Source organism: Labeo rohita, chromosome 19, assembly GCF_022985175.1.
Source record: "Labeo rohita strain BAU-BD-2019 chromosome 19, IGBB_LRoh.1.0, whole genome shotgun sequence".
NCBI classification, from domain to species: domain Eukaryota; kingdom Metazoa; phylum Chordata; class Actinopteri; order Cypriniformes; family Cyprinidae; genus Labeo; species Labeo rohita.
Genome location: NC_066887.1, coordinates 22,783,304 through 22,806,075, shown reverse-complemented (window position 1 = coordinate 22,806,075; position 22,772 = coordinate 22,783,304). Strand labels below are relative to the sequence as shown.

Below are 22,772 nucleotides of genomic sequence, written 5' to 3'. Positions count from 1 at the left end.
GCAACTGCACCATATGTCGGCGCACTGCCCACAAGGCTATTGGCGCCGACTTTTCTGTATTTTTGATCCATTTTGAATTAATGGAACTTTTAAAAAAAACATTAAAAATCTTACTGATTCCAAACTTTTGCACAGCAGTGTACATCACTGTATATGGGGTCAACAGCGTCAGATAAAAAAAAAAAAAAATGTGTCAAATATTTAACATTAATGTTAACAAATCAAGCATTCACCGGGAATTAATGAATTGAGACTACAGGATGGTTTCAAACTGAAATTCACCTGATTATGTCAGTCAGAAAATCTTGCATTACATGCAAGAGCCAATTTGTTTTAATAGATACTAACACAATCTACTTAAAATGAGGTAAAATATATAAAAAAATCCCACTGACACAAATGTTTTCATAAAGGTCTGACAGTGAAATGATAATGTTAAAAAGTTAGAAGAATATTTTACAAAGAAAATCTTAAAAACCCTTCTTCTGTCATTAAGGTGTAGTTAATAGATATTTTATTATGTGTTAATAGTCTGAGAACAGGTGACTATGAATTTGTGATTACGAGATAATTAAACGAAATGGTACATTTGTGTTACAAAGATATTTAGCAAACTGATTCATCAGACTAATTTCTATCTACTATTTCAAAAACTAATGGCAGGTAAAGTGTGACATGTACAGTACTTTGCCAATTTCGAAATTCACAGTTTATATGAGGTATATGGTGTCATATTAAGAAATGCTTCTCCTTAATCCACCTAGAGCTCTTGTATTAGATGAGTTATTTCTAACTTTCCATACAATAAGGATAAAACATCGCGGGCGTTTCAAACCTGTGATTTTAGAAGCGGCGCCCCGGCTTCCCGTGCGGAGTCACGTGTCTGATCAGCTGTTCTGCGGCACATCCGCCTGACTCGCGCTAGAGTGTTTACATGCAGACTGCACGGGGCAGAATGGGCAGACCCGCGTGAAGCATTGCAGGTAAAAATTCATCTGAATTCCCTTTACCGCATTGAAACCGTCGTTTGCGATAGTCGGAGTGCTTGTCAAAACGAAATGCAGCGACATTAAGAGAGTGAAATGTTGTGCAATGATTCATGTCGGAAGTGTGGAGCTGCCAGTCCCGTAAGGCCTTCAGACTAAACACCTCCATCAATAAATCCAACTTTATTAACCGCTTTTAATTCGTTTTCTGGTGCAACCCGAAACAGTAGGCGTCGAGGGCATGCATATGAGAAATTATAACTGTCATTTTGAAATTTGCTTTTGGATATTTAGGCTGGAGAAATGCCTGTAAGTTTCAAACTGTATTTCATTGTACAGTTGATGTCTGTCCACATTATGAGATCAATGTCCTATTTTTATTTTCACTTCTAGTTAGAGATTCTTAAATCTTCATTCTCATATCTGAAAGCTGTATGGTATGCATAGAGTGAAACATTCTTCCTAAAATTCAGAATAATGTATGACTGATATTGGTTTCAATGGTTGATTCTTAAGTTTTTATGTTTAGTTTTAAATAAGTGGTTGCAGCTTTGCTGATTTCTGAATAATTGCAACTTATAACCAAAATGATGGTTGATATTATAATTTTATACTGTAATGTCTGGTCAAACAAATCTGATGCATCAAAACTTTGTAACTTATAATAGAGAACATAGATAAAAATGTTTTCAAAGTCCTGATATTAAGCATTTATATGATCTGTTTTCAATATTTGACCATTCAGATGCTTATCATTTAAACTGAAATTTTATAAATGTATACACTACCAGTCAAAAGTTTTTGAACAGTAAGTTTTTTTAAAGGTCTCTTCTGCTCACTAAGCCTGCATTTATTTCATCAAGTACATCAAAAAACTAAAATAAAAAAGTTTTAAAAAATGTTTTCTATCTGAATATATTTTAAAATGTAATTTATTCTTGTGATTTTTGAAGCTGATTTTTTTAACATCATTACTCCAATCACATGATCCTTCAATATTCTGATTTACTGCTCAAAAACATTTATTATTATTATGTTGAAAACAGCTGAGTAGAATTTGTCAGGTTTCTTTGATGAATAGAAAATTCTGAAGAACTATAGTAACATTATAAATGTCTTTATCAGCACTTTCGATCAATTTAAAGCATCCTTGCTAAATAAAAGTATTCATTTCTATCATTTCTTAAAAAAAATCATAACTAAAGCTTTTAAATGGTATAGTGTGTTACAAAAAGCAATGTACTCAACTGTTTTAAATATTGATGATAATAATAATAATAATAATAAATGTTTCTTGAACATCAAATGAGCATATTAGAATGATTTCTGAAGGATCATGTGACACTGAAGACTGGAGTAATAAAGCTGAAAATTTTGCTTTGATCACAGGAATAAATTACATTTTAAAATATTTTCAAGTAGAAAGCAGTTATTTTAAATAGTAAAAATATTTCAGAATTTTACTGTTTTTGCTGTGCTTTGAATCAAATAAATGCAGGCTTGGTAAGCAGAAGAAACATTAAAAATCTTACTGTTTAAAAACTTTTGACTGGCAGTGTGTATTTTTTTTTTAAATATAACATTAAAATAATAGCTATTTAACAGTTTAAAGTTATTTAACTAAAATGGCAAACTGACCACCTGGATTTTTGTGACGCCCTTTCTGAGAATCAATTGAGGATTTGATATTTCATGATTCCTCTTTCTGTAATATTTTCAAAGTTTTCTATGTAACATTATAACATATTACTGAAGTAGGACAGCATGATCTTTGAAGGACTATATGATTCTCTTTGGACCTTAGGGCACATAGTCTGAACAACAGAAAAGACTTACCATGGCATCACAAGACCAGCTTGCTGCCCGTTTTCACACTTGCATGCGCACACACACACACACACATACACTTTTCAGTTAAACCTGTCATGCTGCACCATTTAATGCATGCAAATCATGTCAGATGACAATTATCTCACAGCCTTCATGTTTGAAGAAACATGTACTCTTAGTCCTGTAATCTTGTTGAACACCTTGTGAATACATTACAGAACATGTGCACATTCTTTTCTTTATTTAGTACTGCTCTAACATTATGACCAAGCATATTTCTGCACTAATGACAACGTAGTGTTTTTGAGTTCACCCAGTAGCTAGTAGAATTCCTACAAGCTACAGTCATGTGATTGGTGCAGGAACTCTGTTCTGTAATTGGCTGATGAAGTGAAGGCATGTGAGTGAGTTTAAACAGGTTTAGGCCTGGTCTGCTTCTGTAACCCTCATTACTGGTGTGTGCTGCACCCAAAGGCGTTTTGATGTAACGAGCCGGGGTTTGTCTCATGAAACTCCTTAAATGTTTGGTAGATTATTTTAATGTACAAAATACCGTTCAAGTTTAATTTTAATTTACCAGGCTAAAGTAACTTCCCTTTAGCGTTTCCATTTATGCAAATTACTTTATTTCCTAGTTACAGTTATTTTAGTGAGATAGGTTTGTTTCGTTCCTTCATTTTGGTTTAGCACAGGTTTCTCACAGTAGGTTTTTTTTCGGTTCCTTATTTCTTTATCTCGAATACACATGTAGTAAATAAGGATTGCATAGTCTTTTTCAATCCTGATGTATTAAAATGCAGACAATGCCATGTTAATCTTAACTAAATTAAAAATATACAATTCTTATTTCTAATTTTAAATCTAATCATGCTTTTCTCCTTGATTCAAGCACATACAAACCCACATATACATGCAAAGGAACTTTTGCCCTGCATCTGAATCAAGTAATTTCTCCCACCAGTTATTTGAAGCAGTGATAAATATTTATGCATGTTATGTGTGTGTGTATGTGTGTGTGCGCGTGCGCATATGTGAATAGCTAATGAAATATGCAAGGATTCATTTGTGGATTGATTGCATCAGTGCTGCCTTTAGCCTGCAGCTGTGCCTGTAAATGCAGTAGTTGCAATGTTAGAAACAAACTGAACATTAAGGCGATAGTTTCACGCTACACCAACCAAACATCTAATTACAGAGAGCTATTTTTATTTCTATTTTTACTTGTTTCATGGTTACCTAATAATCTTTTTAGTGAATGTCTTAGTAGAATTCCTTTGTGTGAGGTGTCTTGTAGGTCCAGTTCATTATTATTGTTGTGTTTAGCATATTTTAATTATTATTCATGTGTCTGCCTTGGCTTAATCATTCCTCTAGTTGTCCCTGAGGCTTTATGCTAATTTCCTGCACTGTACTTCACTGCAGAGGATCCTGGGATTTCCCACTGTACCAGAGCTAATGCATAAATCTAATTGAGCTGGGCCAAGGAGGTCTATAATATAGAAAGCTATCTGTTAGCTTATGCAATTTGAAATCTGCCACTTATGATTTATTAACATTTTTATTTTGGCAGAAAACAAACTTCTGCATGACTGTCAGTCGAGAGGGATGCTTTTATTATTAATAATAATATCATTTTATATTATTATATAATTTTTTTATTAGATTTTTATTTGCTTGTTTAATAAAATTAATAACATTTTTATATTATTAATATTATTTAATGATTACTTTCTGATTATATTTTATTTGATTTATTAATAATAAAAAAAATAATAATACAAGTATAATAACTTTTTTATTATTTTATTTTGTTTCTTTCTACCATCCCACCCCCACAGTGGCAATATCCAAGGCAGCTTTTCCTCATATATAAGCTAATATACCACAATTATATATAATGCATGAGTTGCACAGGCTGTCTTTTGGTGTACTGAGATGTTAGATCAGTGTTTATTAGTTCATCTGCATAATTGATAAAGGTCGTTTGCTGGAGGTTGTGTGTGTGTTCAGAACCAAATGCAGCCTTATTAAAAACAGAATGGATTTAGGTTTAAAAATAGAAGGAAAAAAAATCCAGACAAGCCTGTTTTTCCACTTTTTAGAGGCTAATGCTGTCACATCAGAGCTGTCTGGCTCTGGATTGTCAGAGCTTGGATATTTTTGGTTTATAAATGTCTGGGAATCACTTCCAACTGGCGCTTGGCACCGCCAGTGTGTTTGCTCACGCGCCTTCAGCGCTGCAGAACAATTATACCACATATACAACAGATCAAATGAGCGCTGTTTGTTTGCCTCTTTGTTTTCTTGTTTGAGTCAAGACTGTGTTTTAATTCACTTCACATCTGTCAAATGTTAGCATGGCTGGTTATTCTGGTAAATGAATACAAGTGTTGCTAGTATAATGATCCTGAGGTGATGGTGCAGTCGTACACACAATCCAATTAAACATTATTTAAAGGACTGAGTTGCTGGCGCTCTTCTTTCATGTTGCTGTCATGAATTTAGAAACATTCTGGCTGTGAAATACATTCACATTCTGTGCCAGAATTAGCAGCTAAACTTGGATTTAATTACAAATTGCTTTCGACTAAAATGAAACAATGTAATTAATCCAAACAAACAGAATCTGTTTGCTGCCTGTATACCAAGCAGACATGATAAAAGCTGCTGTGTATCTGACATATTGATTTGAGTTCTGTCCTAACCTGAAAAGTTGATGATGAAGACATTTTGTCATTTCTGCCTTTTTTTGGATTTTCATCGCACTGTTCTACATTTGTTTGTTTTCAATTTTACAGGGATTGAGAACAGAACAAAAATTTACAGGTAATGTACTCACCTCCTTGTCATCCAAGATGTTCATATCTTTCTTTGTTGAGCGGTAAAGAAATTATGTTTTTTGAGGAAAACATTTCAGGAATGTTCTCCGTATAGTGGACTTCTATGTGAGTTTGAACTTCCAAAATGTAGTTTTTATCCTCAAATACTCATCTTGTCTGGCTCTGCGACATGTATGCGTAGAAGTACATTGGAAAATGTCCGAAGATGTCCGACATCTTCTGACGTACTTCTGCAGCGATGTAGGATGATTTTGAAGTTGGAGGAGAAAATGAGATGGGAGTTTTTCGACCTACCCTAACTGTATTGAGAATACACAGAGTGTGCATGCACGTCACAGTTTTTTGGAAAATAACCCATCGCTTGTTCGATAAGACCCTTCTTCCTCGGCTGGGATCGTTTAGAGCCCTTTGAAGCTGCATTTTGGAAGTTCAAACTCACGGGCTCCATAAAAGTCCACTATATGGAGAACATTCCTGAAATGTTTTCCTCAAGAAACATAAATTCTTTACGACTAAAGAACGAAAGTCATGAACATTTTGGATGACAAGGGGGTGAGTAAATTGTCTGTAAATTGAACTTCTCCTTTAAAATCTACATATCTGTGGGACTGAATCATTTATGGGCCTTTAAAATGAAGATACCAAAAGGAAAGTTTAAGAACCAGAATCTAAAAGGCTATTAAGATATCTTTAATACTACTTGAGTTACAGGTATGCAAACTTGAGGTAAAAAAAACATGAGAAGTGCTTTTTGCCATTTTTTGAACCGTCACCGTTAGCATATAATGAAACACAAATTGCTAATGTCAACAGATTTTACTTACAAACCTACCAATCTCTGTAAAAATAAATTAAAGATGCACCAGCTTTTTTAAAGTCATTTTTACACCCCTCTAATTTGGCTCCAAATCTCAGGTGAAACATCATTTTGACCCCTTCTCTACAAAATAGTGGATTATTCAGTAAATATACATCTGTGACATTTAATATTTTGGCTTTCTACAAAAAAAACATGCTTCATGCTATCCAATTTTTTAATATGCAGAGTCAACGATAAGTAATCCATTAGTATTGTCAGTTTAGGCTCTGTCGGTTTATTCATTTGTTTTGCTCTGTTGTTTGGAAGATTAATGGTTAATGGACTTTGGTCTCCACTGTGATCAGGCCTATGAGGAGAACCAGGCGAGTCTAACAGTGAGTATCCACAAAATACCTGTGTAGATGTAGTTCTTGTTCGGTGGTGTATGTTGATATCGCAGTCTTTAGCTCTTCCTCTGTGGTTTTGCAGGACATGCAGCACCCAAACTTCGAAACACGACACCCGCTGCAGCAGGACGAGCAGGAGACGGGTTACGACCCTCTACAGAACTACAACAAGAACAGAGACCGTAAGATGCCTTATATATCTACATTCAGATTTAAAACCTAACAATGTGAAGAACAGGACTGCATATTTTGTACTGCGTTTATTTTGATAAATATTGTGATTGTATTTTGACTATTGCTATTACCTGATATATAAAAATGAAAATATAGCTCTCATGTTCAAAATGATGTGCAAAAAGTTTAGACTTGCAAGTAAATTAGTTATATTTTCCTAAAAGCTCTTCTGCCAGTAGAAACTCTGTAATGTTGTCCACACAGAAGCAAAGTCAGGCCCAAATGTAAACAGAGTGAAAAAAGGAAGTTTTCATTGCACATTTTAACTGAACTTGGTAGTGAATCACTAATCTTTTATTATATTCTGCTGTAACTTCTTCACTTTCATTTGGCATTCTAATTTAAAGTGAGTACTAAACATAGCAATCTAGTTGAAAATGATCAAGGCACATTTTCTCTTCTCATACTGGTAAATTTCCAGAACAAATTAACCGGCATGTGTGAAAGGGGCTGGTAATTACGATATTTTACTTACTTACACAACTGTTTAAATGTGTACGGTATGTATATTTTTTTGTTTGTTTTTTTTATGTTTTTGAAAAAGTCTCTTATGCTCACGTTTTGATCTAAAATACAGTTAAAAACAGTAAAATATTACTACAATTTAAAAGAGCTGTTTTCATTTTAATATATTTTTAAATTCTATGTCACATGATCCTTCAAATATTCAAATTTTCTGCTTTGGTGCTCTTTTGGATTCTTTGAATAGAAAGTTGAAAAGAACAACATTTATTTAAAACAAAAAAATCTTTTTAAAATAGAAAGAATTTAATAAAATCTTTTATAACGTTATAAATATCTTTACTGTCACTTTTGATCAATTTAATGCACCCTTGGTGAAAAAAATATATATTTCTTTAAAAAAAACTCTTACTGAACCCAATCTTTTTAACAGTAGTGTATATTTACATTTTTACTAAAATATTTTAAAGTATGAAAAGTGCCAGAAAAGACTTGGGTTTTGAATTGAATGTGTACTGTGTATATTTGTTATGTGTATATAAATACACACACATACATGTATATATTTTTAAAATATTTTATATATTTATATATATATATATATATATATATATATATATATATAGATTATATATATATATATAGATTATATATAAATATTTTCTATGTAACTATAACATTTCTCTTAAATGTATACATGCATGTGTATGTGTTTATATGTACATAATAAATATACACAGTACACACACACATATTATGTAAACACAAACTTTTATTTTGCATGCGATTAATCACTATTAATCATTTTGTCAGCCCTACTTACATAGACCGTTTGAACTGATTCAGAGAAATGAATCTGAAACATCTGAAATCTAATGCTGTTTATGTTACACTTCAGAAATCAGAAACATTATTAAAAGTCACAGCCCAAGGAGGGATTTTGTATTTAATCTGTAATTTCATTTTGATAGAAAAATCACTATGATTGTGTTATTAATATGCATTACATTGCCTAGTGCTATAGGCATATATATATATATATATATATATATATATATATATATATATTATTGCCTATTGCAGTTCAATAAAAATAAAATTGTTGTCTAAAAGTGAATTCTTCTGAATTCTGTGGTTTCCAGTTGAGTGTTTAGGTCAGCAACTATGACTTCTTAACTGTTTTCTCTGTAATTTTGTTTCTTTACTTTCAGGAGGATCATTGGATAGTGCTGTTGAGTCCACGTTTCAGTCATACAGGTCATTCATCTTTGCCTAATGTCACAAAGCGTCAGAGATCCTCTCTGGTTCACATGTGAAACTCACTGCTGTGTGATGAAGGTGTATCTCTATCCTCTAACTTTCTGTCTGACATGCTCTTCACAGAAAAGAGTGGGATGATTTGTTCCAGAACAGTAACTACCTGCCGCGGATCAGGCAGGCTGGTATTAACGGGCGATTACGGAGCAGCCGATTCCGCAGCGTATGCTGGAAGGTAATGGCTACCTGACAGTGGCAGATGACAGGTTTACTGTATGAAAATTGTCATCTTGTTGTTATTGGGGGTTGAAAGGTTAAGTGTGCAATTTCTGAGCCAAGCGGGGTAGAAAAAAATATGAGCTTCGGTTTTGTGGTTTCCAGCTTTATCTGGACGTCCTGCCAGAAGATAAGACTCAATGGATCAGTCGAACCAAGCAGCTAAGAGCACAGTATGAGAAAATCAAAGAGACGGTATGTGTGCGTACAAATGTATGTGGCAGTGATTTATGAGTCTTCAGTAGGTTTTGATACTAAATCATGATTGTTTGTCTTGAACTACAGCATATCACAAACCCTCGCAAAGCTGCCGGCCAACAGGACCTGGTGGTGAACAACCCGCTGTCACAGGATGAGGGGGTGAGAGAATAACCAATGCAGTAAAGATGTGAGAACGCCTGGATCTGTCCATTACTGTTTGATTGATATAATTTTTCTCTGTCTCTCTTATTAGAGTCTATGGAATAAGTTCTTTCAGGATAAGGAGCTTAGAGGCATGATCACACAAGATGTTTTACGAACGTAAGTGTGTGAACTACCTGTACATATGCACTACCATCCTTTTAGTCTTCAGTGTCACATAATCCTTTAGAAATCAGTCTAATATGCTTATTCTGTGCTCAAGAAACACTTATCAGTGTTGAACACTGTTGTGCTTCTTAATATTTTGCAGAAATTGTGAAACATCTTTTCAGGCTTCTTTGAATAGAAAGTTTAAAAGAACAGCATTTATTTATTTATTTTTATTTTTTTTGCAACTGTGTAAATGTGTTAGCTGTCATTTTGATCAATTGAATGTGTCTTTGCTTAACAAAAGTGTTTATTTTTTAAAAATAATAAAAGATCTTACTAACCCCAAAATTTAAATGATAGTGGACCTTTTAATTTGTAATTATTATTTACCAACTCATTAAATCAGCATGCTAAATTATCATTAAATTATCACTGATTTTAGTTTGTAGGGTTTTAAATACAAAATAGAATTCAATTTTGATACTGCTGCATTTATATTATTATATTATATTATATTATATTATATTATATTGTAATATATTACAGTTGAGGTCAAAAGTTTATATCCCCCTTTCAGAATCTGCAAAATGTTAATTTTACCAAAATAAGAGGGATCATACAAAATGCATGTTATTGTTTATTTAGTACTGACCTGAATAAGATAAAGAAAAGATGTTTACACGTAGTCCACAAGAGAAAACAATATAGTTAAATATATAAAAAATGACCCTGTTCAGAAGTTTATATCCCCTTGATTCTTAATACATTGAGCATTTGAACCTTCTGTAATAGTTGCATATGAGTCCTTCATGCCCCTTTTCCACCAGCAGGCACCAGGTGCTAATTCACAGCTAGTGCTATTGCCAGTTCGGAGTTGGTTTGACTGACGAGCCTTCGAAGAACCAGTTTGCTTTTCCATGGGCAAACCTGGCTAGAGAGCCACCACAGAGCCAGGTCAAGCCTAATATTAACAGTGACTTTGCAAACTTGTATCAGCATGCAGACATGCAGAATCCAACATGTTCGTGTTTAGCTGCTCTTTCAAAAAAAAAAAAAAAAAAAGGAAATTCAAGTTTCTATTCCTCTTGTTGGTGACGTTAACCTCGCCCCCAGCCCCTGTCAAAAGTGGTTCTTACCTCTAGACCAGAAATATGTTGGTGCTACTTATGAACCACTTCTTTTTTCTGGTACTAAGCTGGTGCTTTTGGTGTCGAAAGACAAAAAAACTATTTGAAACTAGGTTCTGGCTCCGAACCAGCACTCAAACTGCCTGGGTAGAAAAGGGGTATCAGTTGTCCTCAGTGTAAAAAGACAGATCACAAAATCATACAGTCATTGTTGGAAAGGGTTAAAATACACATCAATAACTAACATGAACAACTATCATTCAGGTAACAACACAGTATTAAGAATCAAGCGTATGTGAACTTTAGAACATCTGTTACGTGAAATATGTTATTCAGGTCAGTACTAAATAAACAATAGCATGCATTTTGTATGATCCCTCTTATTTTGGTAAAATGATTAACATTTTGCAGATTCTGAAAGGGGGGCTTAAACTTTTGACCTCAACTGTATATTATATTAATCTGCAACTCTTGATTGGCTGCAGGTTTCCAGAGATGCTGTACTTCCAGGAAGAGGATGTCAGGACGAAGCTGACAGATATTCTCTTCTGCTATGCACGAGAGAACGAGCAGCTACTCTATAAGCAGGTTTATAAACATTTAAAGATTGTGACAAATACTGCCACACCATAACACAACCTGTCAAACTTGCACAGACATGTCTAATAATAATTTTTATCAAATAATCATTTATTTCTCTACATTATCCTTGCTTTTCCCCTCATCACCCCCCCTCTCTGTCTCACTACAGGGCATGCATGAGTTACTGGCTCCTATAGTGTTTGTTCTCCATTGTGATCACCAGGCGTTTCAACATGCCAGTGAGACGGCCAATCCCAGGTCTGACCTATTTACCACACAGGCGAGACTGTCTGAAGACTTGCTCAAATTAAAGTTTAAATTTGTTCTGCATAGTGCTTTGAATCATTATTAATGGAATTCAGTTATTTTTAGTATATTTATTTAAACTCTGTCTTTCCTCATTTGCAGTGATGAGATGAAAGTCCTTCTGGATCCTAAATTTCATGAGCATGACGCTTAGTGAGTAAATGTCACATTATCATAACACTTAAACCACATTGTCGTGCCTAAACACAACATGCTCAGTCTGTCATTTTGCATCCATCTTTTTGTTCTTTACTTTTCCCACAGTGCCATGTTTTCTCTGCTCATGGAGACGGCAGAACCCTGGTTCAGTAGTTTTGAACGGGAAGTCAGAAAGGTACCAGGAATGATTTTATCTAAAACTTTGCATTGATATTTTGTTAGTGTCAAATTCAAAGGTCAATCTTGTTAACATTACACGTTTAAATATTTCAGGGCAAAGAAGAGATGTTAACCAGCATCCCCTTTGCAAGACCACAGGACTCGGGCCCTTCTGTGGCCATAGTGACCAAAGTCAACCGTATTCAGGACCAACTAGTAAAGAAACACGACATTGAACTGTACATGCACCTCAACAGACTAGAAATAGCTCCCCAGATTTATGGCATGTGAGTATGAATGAATCATATTTAAAAATGTTTTTAATTAAATGCATTATTATTATTGTATATTTAAAAACAATAATTTAAAAATGTATTATATATTTACTAATTTAATCATTATTTCTTGCCATTTGTACGTGTTGTTTATATATGAATATAAACAGTGTAGAATTAAAGATAGGTTAAACCATAACTGTTTTTTTTTTCTAAATTTTTAACTTTTTTTCTCCCCATCTTTTATGTGTTTGTGGGCAGTCGCTGGGTTCGATTGCTGTTTGGTCGGGAGTTTCCCCTGCAGGATCTGTTGGTGGTCTGGGATGCTCTTTTTGCAGACAGCATCACTTTGGACCTGGTGGACTACGTGTTTGTTGCTATGCTTCTGTACATCAGAGATGCATGTGAGTTCAGTTCTCTCTCATCTGTGCTTCGTTCATAACACAAACCAATGGAACACAAGATATAGATTTCTTAAGGCCTAAATACATAAGTGTTCACCCTGGAGCTTTGTAGATATCAAGCAATATAAACCCACAAACAAGGTCATCAGTGTGTCTAGTAATATCACATCACTATATAACCAACACTTACAAGTCACCTCCTCCTCCAGTCTAGACACAGAAAGTAATGGCCTGCAGATGAGTTGGCCTATGCCTACAGGTGCTGAACATGTATCTTTATAAAGAGTTATCAGTTTATTTGAATATGCAGTAACTATCGTTCCTGTTTTTCATGTCACAGTGATCGCTAGTAACTTCCAGACGTGTCTCGGGCTCCTGATGCACTATCCTCCTATTGGAGACATCCACTCTCTGCTGCTGAAAGCACTCTTCCTTAGAGACCCTAAGGTACTGTCATGCACATTTTCACTTTTAATATCATAAAACATAAATAAATACTCTAAAATACTCTAATGCTGATTTGGGAATTGTCTAGAAACCAATCATTGACACCCTCCACAAAGAGGGTTAGTCACAGAAGGTCATTACTGAAAGGGGTGGTTGTTTACAGAGTGCTGTATCAAAGCATATTAAATGCATACTTGACTGGAAGGAAGAAATTGGTTAGGAAAAGTTGCACAAGCAACAGGAATGACCGCAAGCTTGAGAAAACTGTCAAGCAAAGCCAATTCAAGTACTTGAGAGAGCTTCACAAGGAGCGAAAAGAAGCTGGAGTCAGCACATTACCACGCTCAGACGTCTTCAGGAAAAGGGCTACCAAGCCACTTCTGAAACAGAAACAACGTTAGAAGCATCTTAACTGGGCTTAGGAGAAAAAGAACTGGACTGTTGCTTAGTGGTCCAAAGTACTCTTTTCAGATAAAAGTAAATTTTGCATTTCATATTGAAATCATGGTCCCAGAGTCTGGAGGAAGACTGGAGAGGCACAGAATCCAAGCTGCATGAAGTCTGGTGTGAAGTTTCTGAAGTCAGTAATGATTTGTGGTATTGTGATGTCTGCTGGTGTTGGTTTATTGTGTTTTATCAAGTGAAAAGTCAATGCAGTGGTCTACCAGGAGCACTTTATGCTTCCATCTGCTGACAAGCTTTATGAAGATGCTGATTTCCTTTTTCAGCCGGGCTTTAGCACCTGCCCACAGTGCCAAAACCACTTCCAAGTGGTTTGATGACCATGATATTACTGTGCTTGAATGGCCAGCCAACATGCCTGACCTGAATCCCATATGGAATTTATGGGATATTTTCAAGAGAAAGATGAGAAATTGAATAAACCAACAATACAGATGAGCTGAAGGCTCAATAGTGCCTTAGCAGTGCCACAGGCTGATCGCTTTCATGCCACACCTCACTAATGCTGTAATTTGTGCTAAAGAAGCCATGACCAAGTATCGAGCGCATAAATATTTAATATATATTGTTGTTAGGAAATATCCTAATATTTTGAGATGCTGGATTTTTGACTGTCATGAGCTGTAAGATCTAATCATCAAAATTAAAACATTAAAAACGTTTGAAGTGTTATATAATAATAATAATAATAATAATGTATATAATGTGTGTATGTCATTAACTAATGTTGACTAATAAACCTTAATGTAAGTGTTACCACATTTATTTATTTGGAATATAATATTTGTTAAATTAATGTAATATTTAGTAATGTAAATGGAGTGATAATCATATTATTATTTTTATTTATTGTGAAATGTGTTTTATATATATATATATATATATATATATATATATGTGTGTGTGTGTGTGTGTGTGTGTGTGTATTTACATATATATATTTATTTATTTATTTATATACATACATGTTTAGGGAATGTATCCCAGTGTCATAAACATAGACATAATCTAGCATGACACTCAAAAGGACTATATACTACACAATATATACTGCTAGTACATTGTGTGCTTATAACTTGCTATTTTTGTCATATGTATTTTATACAACTTTAGAATAACCCACGACCGGTAAACTACCAGTTCCAGCAAAACCTTGATTACTACAAAACCCGCGGGGCCGACTTGGTCAACAAGACTCGGTATCTTGTATTTTTGTGCATTACCTTTTTTACGTTTAATACAGCGCTTGTTTAAGGCAGAAATTAAAGGGATAGTTAACCCAGAAATTTAAATTCTGTCTTTAATTTCTCACCCTCATGTCACCCTCAAACCTGTAAGACCTTCATTCATCTTCGAAATACAAATTAAGATATTTTTTATTAAATCGGAGAGCATTCTGACCCTGCATAGACAGCAATGCAACTGAAAAGTGACAGCAATGCAACTGAAAAGTGGCCCACAAAGGTAGTAAGGACATTGTTAAAATTGTCCATGTGACATTAGTGCTCTTACAGAAGGTCTTATGGCTTTGGAACGACATGAGGGTGAGTAATTAATAACAGAATTTTTGGGTGAACTTACACTTTAAGCATATCTAAGGATAAATATTATAATTATTCATAATGTCTAAACAATATATGGACTGTCAATTTATATTTATTTACAATTAATTTGTTTTTCTTTTTCTCCAGGGCCAGCACTAAAGCAGCACCTCTCAACATTAATAAAGTATCCAGTTCTCTTCTTAGTTTCGGCCGGAAGCTCATTGCTCCAATGGGAGGCGGCTCCAGCGGCATCTCGCCAATTAACAGTGAGGTGATATCAGCTCCTCCCCCTCAAGCCCAAGTGCCACACCCATTGGCCGAGCCTCCATCATGCACCGCCCCCTCAAACACGATGAAATCACAGCCGTACCCACAAACGCAGCATCAGCACCGGTTGCTGAAGTCTGAAAGTATGCCGGTGCACCTCAGCAAAGGTGAGCACTCATATACATATGCCTTGTGTTAATTTTACCCCTAAAACTCTAGAAGTTCTTAATACTTCAGTGTGCATGGATTATGATTTGAATGTTTACATGCATGTGCTTAAGCACAGGTACATGTGACAGAATAGGTTTGTGCTGTAGCCTTACTCTGCTGTTTGTTAGACGTAGGTTCATGTGGAGCTTCTCAGATATCTCTCCCTGCCCAGATTCACTCTGATACCCCAGGTAACTGCTGCCATGACAACAACATCAGCACTGGAGTGTGCATGTGTGCTGTACAAATACATTTTATTTGATTCTGCTTTTTGTATGTTTTTTGTATGCTTTCACTGTGATATGGCCGCTGTGTAATCCATGCATGTTTGTCTGTGTTCAAGTAAACTGAATGTAATTATACATTTTGTAATGAGTCGTGCTGCTTTTTGTCACCAGGCTTTTTTTTACAGATTTTCACATTAAATTATTACATTAAAAAATATATATATAAAATATTAATTATGTAATAAATGTCTAAAAGTTTACGGTTGGTAAGATCTATTCTCTGACCTTTCTGTGACTTTGTCTTATTCATCTTCATAGTTCAAATGAGATCCTGCTGTTTTTAATGTCATGTTTTGTTTAACTTCTGGTTTATCTGTATCTGTGATTTACTGCATGCTTTGTGATTGTCTCAAAATCTTTGTGCTGTTTATGTAGCTTACTGTACACTACGAGTCAAAAGTTTTTGAACAGTAAGATTTTTAATGTTGTTGTTTTTTTTTTTTTGTTTTTTTTTAAAGAAGTCTTTTCTGCTCACCGAGCCTGATTTATTTGATCCGAAGTGCAGTAAAAATTTGAAATATTTTTACTATTTAAAAAAACTTTTCTCTATTTGAATATATTATAAAATGTAATTTATTCCTGTGATTTCAAAGCTAATTTTTAGCATCATTACTCCGGTCACATGATGCCTCAGAAATCATTCTAATATTCTGATTTGCTGCTCAAAACCATGTATTATTATTATTATTATTATTATTATTATTATTATTATTATTATTTCAGGTTTCTTCGATGAATAGAAAATTCAGAAGAATAGCACCTGAAATAGAAATCTTTTGCAACACTATACATGTCTTTATATAATTTTCTATTTCTATCATTTCTATCCCAAATAAATTATACTGACTCCAAGCAGCTTTTGAATGGTATAGTGTATAATTCATATTATTTCAGATAAATGCTGATCTTTGGATCTTTCTATTCATCAAAGAAAAAAAAATGTACTCAACTGTTTTAAATATTGATAATAATACTAATAATAGATGAATAGATAAATGAATAGATAAATAGATAAATGTTTATTAAACAGCCAATCAGCATATTAGAATGATTTCTGAAGAATCATATGATACTAAAGACTGAAGTAATGATGCTGAAAATTTAGCTCACAGGAATAAATTACATTTTAATATATATTCAAATAGAAAGCAGTTATTTTAAATAGTATTTATGCTATTTTGCTGTATTTTGGATCAAATAAATGCAGGACTGGTGAGCAGAAGAGACTTCTTTAAAAAAACAATACAGTTCAAAAACTTTTGACTGGTAGTGCATGTTTTGTTGAAATTAGTCTCAGACAGCAACAGAACAATTTTTGTGATTGTTCTTTTAATGTCTACCTTACAGGCCACACCTCCAGGACGGTTAGCTCCTCCCCCAGCACTGAGAGTTTATCTGGTGGGCGGGACCAGGTGATGTCTTCCCCTCCTCTCCCGGTGTCCAGGGGCCGAGACTCCAGCACATCATCTCCTCCCCCATCTGCGACAAAGAAAGACTCTTTCTTTAATATCAGTCGCTCACGGTCCCACAGTAAAACTATAAATAAAAAGGATGCGGTAAGCGGCATCTTTACTCTACTGTTTTTTAATTTGCATTCCAAAACACTAATTTTTTTGTCCATTCTTTTATTTTCATATAGCAATTACTAGGATATTATGTTCCTGTTTTTTTTTATTGTATTTAATAGGTGTATATGTATGCTAATTTATGTATATGTATTTTTACACACAGGAGGAGCTGGAGGCTCAGGTGTCGTTTTTACAGGGTCAGATTAATGACCTAGAGGCTATGAGTAAATATTGTGCCAAGATGATGAACATGCACATAGGTACGTCAGTGAGCCAGTCAGTCGTCTCTGCACTAAACAAATGCTGGTGATGGAATCGTAATGATTGTGCTTTGATTGATGGACAGGCAAAATTCAAGATGTGATACTGCAGGAGCATCTGGAGAAGGAAGATGAGGTTCTGGTGTCACTTGCTGGACTAAAACAGGTATGAATCCGGTCTCTATTTTGCTAAAATAAGTGAATTACCCATATAATTAGTACACAAGCCCATTCAGGGTAATACAAAACCTATTAGACATCTGTTAGATTACAGATCTAATTTTCTCCATATTGTCCCAGATTAAAGACATCCTGAAGGGGGCTCTCCGATTCAACCAGAGCCAGCTGGAGTCAGAGGAGAATGAGGAAATCACCATAGCAGACGATCACTACTGCTCTAGCCAGTATAATGCACTAAAGGACCAGAGTGATCCAGAGCATTTGTCTGAAGACACAGCTGGCTCTACTATCATACAACAAAAGGCTCCACAGCCCAGCGATGACCAGGAAGGAGACATGGTAGCTGAGAAAGAAGAGCAGGGGCAGGAGGAAGAGGAAGAGGAAGAGGAGAAGGTCTTGCCCACTGAGAATATCACCACAATACCAGAGCCACAGGTTAGAGAGGATTACACACAACTTTTTTCATGTGAGCAAGTACATGCACATAAATTCATTTATTGATTTAAAGGGATAGTTCACCCATACATGAACATTCTGTCATTAATTACTCACCCTCATATCGTTCCCAACCTGTAAGACCTTCTTTCATGTTCAGAACACAAATCATTTTTTTTTATTATTATTATTTGTATCACGGTACTCTCCTGAACGTCCATCAAAGACTGACAGGGATGAGAAGAAATTGTTAAATAAAGTCATTGTTTTTGTTTTTTTTTGCACCCAAAAAGTATTGTTGTAGCTTCATGACATTGCGGTTAAACCACTGATGTCACATGGACTATTTTAACAATGTTCTTACTACCTTTCTGGGCCTTGAACGTGTCGATTGAGTTGCTGTCTATGCAGGGTCAGAAAACTCTCAGATTTCATAAAAAATATGAAATATATAATTTGTGTTCTGAAAATGAACGAAGGTTTTGTTGGTTTGGAACGTCATGAAGGTAAGTAATTAATGCCAGAATTTTCATTTTTGGGTGAACTATCCCTTTAACTTCAGTACACCAGGAGTAATGTTTTCTGTTTTATATATATATATATATATATATATATATATATATATATATATATTGCAGGAAGTTAAATGAAATTTTTTATGACCATACAAGCATTCTGATATTTGTTAAAAATAAGTTTAAATCTTTCTCTTTTTTTTTTTTAATTAAATAAATTAAAGAGAGTACAACAAATGATGCATAAATACTTTTTTGGCCTGGTTTCACAGACAGGGCTTAAACTAAGCCAGGATTAGGCCATAGTTCAGTTGGGACATTTAAGTAATTTTCATAAACGCATCTTAGAAAAAAACATTACTGGTGTGCATTTTGAGACAAAACAAAGGCACTGATATATTTTAAGATGAGTCAGTGCAAGTTTCTTTCAGTTCAAACAGCTGGATTTTAGTTTTGGAGTAGGCTTAAGCCTTGTCTGTGAAACCGGTGGTTAATTTTACTTGTGTTACAGAATGAGATTTAGGGGGAAATTCCTTAGTAGTTATGGAAAAATAATGCATAATATTAATAGTCTTAATTTGCTTCATGCAAAATGGGATTTGTAATTTTGGCCTGTCAATTAATAATAAATAATTTTGTTTCAGTATAAATATACTATTATAGTATTTATTAATGTTTTAAATTAGCTTTTATTTTTATATTTTAATTGTATCATTTTTTAATATTTCTATTTAGCTTTATTTTTAATTCAGTTTTAGCACTTTTAGTACCTCAACTTAACCTTTTTTTAATTTTAGTAATTTGCAAAGGCAGCATATTTAATTTTCATTTTCAGTATTTTCATCTAATATTTAATTTGTTTCGTTTCATTTATTTTATTTTTTTATTTTCATAGTTTTTTAAGTTTCATTTAATTTTACCACTGGTTTAAATTACACAGTATGCTGATAAATTGATTGCATATATGGATATTTGCCAAATGAAGCCCCCTAATGATAATGCAGTTCACCCAAACACACAACTGTAAATATAAACCAATTTCACTTTATTTACTTTTTATCTTAGGCCACTGAAGGGAGAAACTGGGATGACTACATCTTGGTTTCGCAGGATGGTGAGCCATCTGAGAGCGAGGAGCAAAGCATAACTACCACGGCTCCACCCTTTAAGCATGTACGAGGCCTAAACAAGGTGGATTTTCAAGACCCTCTGATGGGGACCACCTCTGGGTCCTCCAGTCCGGATGACGGCAGCACTCACAGCAAGGACTCTGATTTCACTATTGTTAATCCTACTGACCTTTGAACCTGGATCTCCCCTAAATACGACTAGATCCATCTTCAACACTTAAGAAACTCTGCTGAACGTTTGCACATATGAACTCAGGCTGATTGCCTCATGTGCCCCATGCCCTGTAAATGAATCACTAAACCACACACCTTGTTTCTTAAATCCTGGACCTCTGGCTGTGTATTTAAATACATCCGAATTCAAATGTCTCTCTTTTTTCTTTTTTTTTTTTTGTGCCCCAAATATAAGGCCCTGTACCATGTATACCATGGATCCTTTGCTCCGTTACCTAAATGTAGAATCCAAAGCCATAGAAAGTCTCAAATGAGATTCTCCGTTCTGTAATTTTCTTTGAAAAAGCGCTTACAGCTGAAAGTTTCAGACATCACCCTGACATTTATGTGGAAAACCTATATTTGTTTTCTCCTAAATCAATATCCTGTGAAATACATTTAACACACTCTCTGCCTCAGATAAAAGCTATATTTGCTACAGTTCTCCCTCTATCGCGGTCTTTGTCCTTTTTTAGGAGTGCTAAGTGTTGTGATGAAGGCGGGACATTGACAGATGCTCAATCTAGTAGTAGAGAGCTTTATCATCAAGTGTCGCTCTCATTCACTCACTCATCTTTACTGATTTTCCATGAACCAGTGCCTGAACCGTTGTCCATTTTTGTCTGTATTTTCTTTTTTTTTAAGATTTGCAATTTTAGCCCATAGACCACAACATAGTCTTTTGTTAAATTATGGATTTTTTTCTTTCATATTTGTCATCATTTTTAAGCCAATGATTTGTGAAACTTTTATGTTCTAGTATTTCTCTGGTGTCAGTAGTTTCATTTTGTCTTGGTTCCCGTGGTAACTGTGTATTGTTTTGCACATGACACGAGGGATGTTTCTAATACTGATATCCTATTAACTCTGGATGAATAAAAAGCATTACTCTTGTCTAATCCAAAGCTTTGTGCACGGCATACTTTCCTTGTTATATTTCAATTATTTCCATTTTCTGTAGAAATGATAATTGTCCTTACACTACCTAAACAGCATACAGTAAGTGAGTTAAACTGGTTTTGAGGCACATAACCTAAAGTTCATTTCAATAGGCAACTAATAATTTTCAAACGCGACATCTAGCGGTCAGTTATTGCTATGGCAAGATTGGCTTCTCATTAATAATAAATTAACTAGCGTTTCATCAAATTAGATGTCAAATTCAGACTATATTGCATGTAGTAATGCATGTAAATCTGATTTATTTTGCATTTAAAATGCTTAACTACATTTTGAAGGCCCATAAAGTTCACAGTATGTTTTCAAGGTCCTCAAGTACATTACCAAACTTTCGTGTGGTAACTTTTAGACTCTACCAAATTAGTTTTATCATTTTAGGAATAATTACAGCGTGTAATGTTTGAGCTCTGACCAATTCACGATAAAAGATGTATGTTGTTAACAGTGTTAAAAAACTTTAAAATTCGCCTTATTTGGTATTTATTTTCCAATTAGGACTGAGAATGGGTGTGGCGCTTTAATGCAACTCCAGCAACAAGCACAGACCCAAGGAGCCACGAACTTCATTAACTTGCCATTTTAATTGTTTTAGATATGGTAAGTAAGTAATAACACATAAGTAGTTATAATATTTGATAATTTAATCTCTCAGGCGCCATCTATGAAGTTCGCTGTTTTTAATATGAAGTTTATTGCCGTAAAAATTTCGCGCGGCAAACTCGCCATGACATGAAATCAGACCGTCAGCCATCAGATTATATACATCTGTCAGGAGAGCACAAATGTTCGTCCAATTAGCTAATTTTAGCCCAGATTGCTTAATGAAGAAACATAAAAAGATCTTGTTGGAGATCGGCCCGGTTTCGGCCGCGTGTGTCGAGCATTTTGTCTTCGTTTATGTTTGGGGTGTAACGTTATTTTTCTAGGGAATAGTTAACAAAACGTGTGGCCTCAACGTTAACGTTACTTCAAATCTAAAATGTATCAGGGCGTTCAGTTACCCCTGTGCCTCATATGTGGCTTATATTCACAGGTAATCGCATTTTGAACCTCAACGACCTGTGGCTACTGGTTGTTTTTTGAGGGCTTAATGTTGTACTTGCTACGTGTTCATTGTCTTGTTAATAATGTGTGTTGATATAATGCCGAAAATGTTGTGAAATACATACAGGATATCCAGAAGCATCGTCAGGGTTTTCCGTCTTCTCTGAAGTTGTCTAACGGTTATATTTTACCTGAGGGCAAGATGACGCCCAACACACTGTTCGTCGGCGGGATTGACATGAAGGTAATGACGTTCACCATAAACCGAGGCTTTGACTGTTTCTGTGGCCTTATTTACCGTTCAAACTGATGTAGTACAATTGTAAACTCAGCTTTTATGTACTGTCCAAACTGGTACCTTTTCTTTCAGGTGGACGAGAACGAGATCAGGGAGTTTTTTGCCAAGTACGGGTCTGTGAAAGAAGTGAAAATCATCACTTATCGAGGAGGAATATGCAAAGGGTGAGTGAACAGATAAAAAAGTGGTCAAAAACTTTCTAAAACCAGCCTGGTAAATCAACTGACAAGGCTTGGATACCAGCTAAGACACAGCCAACCAGCTTAAACTGGTTGGTTAGCTCTTTTTTCTAATATATTGTCATTCAGACTATATTGTATGTGGGAAACTGCTACG

At 34.8% G+C, this 22,772-nt stretch overlaps 2 protein-coding genes across 7 annotated transcripts in view; both read left to right on the top strand.

Moving 5' to 3' along the window:
* Positions 1 to 856: 856 nt before the first annotated feature.
* tbc1d5 (TBC1 domain family, member 5) lies at positions 857 to 20,721 on the top strand. 3 transcript variants are annotated; one of them, XM_051136402.1, is made up of 23 exons: positions 857 to 983; positions 6,783 to 6,850; positions 6,945 to 7,044; positions 8,770 to 8,815; positions 8,942 to 9,050; positions 9,197 to 9,286; positions 9,377 to 9,451; positions 9,546 to 9,613; positions 11,217 to 11,319; positions 11,483 to 11,571; positions 11,722 to 11,772; positions 11,884 to 11,953; positions 12,052 to 12,224; positions 12,474 to 12,616; positions 12,957 to 13,063; positions 14,639 to 14,724; positions 15,217 to 15,503; positions 15,675 to 15,737; positions 17,181 to 17,389; positions 17,565 to 17,661; positions 17,748 to 17,827; positions 17,962 to 18,276; positions 19,857 to 20,721. In XM_051136402.1, the coding sequence occupies exons 2-23, from the start codon at positions 6,794 to 6,796 to the stop codon at positions 20,094 to 20,096; spliced, it is 2,658 nt and encodes an 885-aa protein (XP_050992359.1). In that variant the 5' UTR covers positions 857 to 983; positions 6,783 to 6,793; the 3' UTR covers positions 20,097 to 20,721. The 3 variants fall into 3 exon arrangements, with proteins under 3 accessions (XP_050992359.1, XP_050992360.1, XP_050992361.1); XM_051136403.1 differs by having other exon boundaries at positions 873 to 983; positions 6,821 to 6,850; XM_051136404.1 differs by lacking the exon at positions 15,675 to 15,737 and having other exon boundaries at positions 896 to 983.
* A 650-nt stretch (positions 20,722 to 21,371) lies between these two features.
* Positions 21,372 to 22,772, top strand: part of dazl (deleted in azoospermia-like) — a 7,296-nt gene continuing 5,895 nt past the window's right edge. The window contains exons 1-4 of one of the 4 annotated variants that reach the window (XM_051136147.1): positions 21,372 to 21,388; positions 21,590 to 21,691; positions 22,266 to 22,382; positions 22,509 to 22,600. In XM_051136147.1, the coding sequence (XP_050992104.1) occupies positions 21,689 to 21,691; positions 22,266 to 22,382; positions 22,509 to 22,600 (212 nt within the window). In that variant the 5' untranslated portion in view covers positions 21,372 to 21,388; positions 21,590 to 21,688. Of the gene's footprint in view, positions 21,389 to 21,572; positions 21,692 to 21,881; positions 22,128 to 22,265; positions 22,383 to 22,508; positions 22,601 to 22,772 lie in introns of those variants that run through there. The other 3 variants (XM_051136146.1, XM_051136145.1, XM_051136143.1) reach the window with 3 other exon arrangements.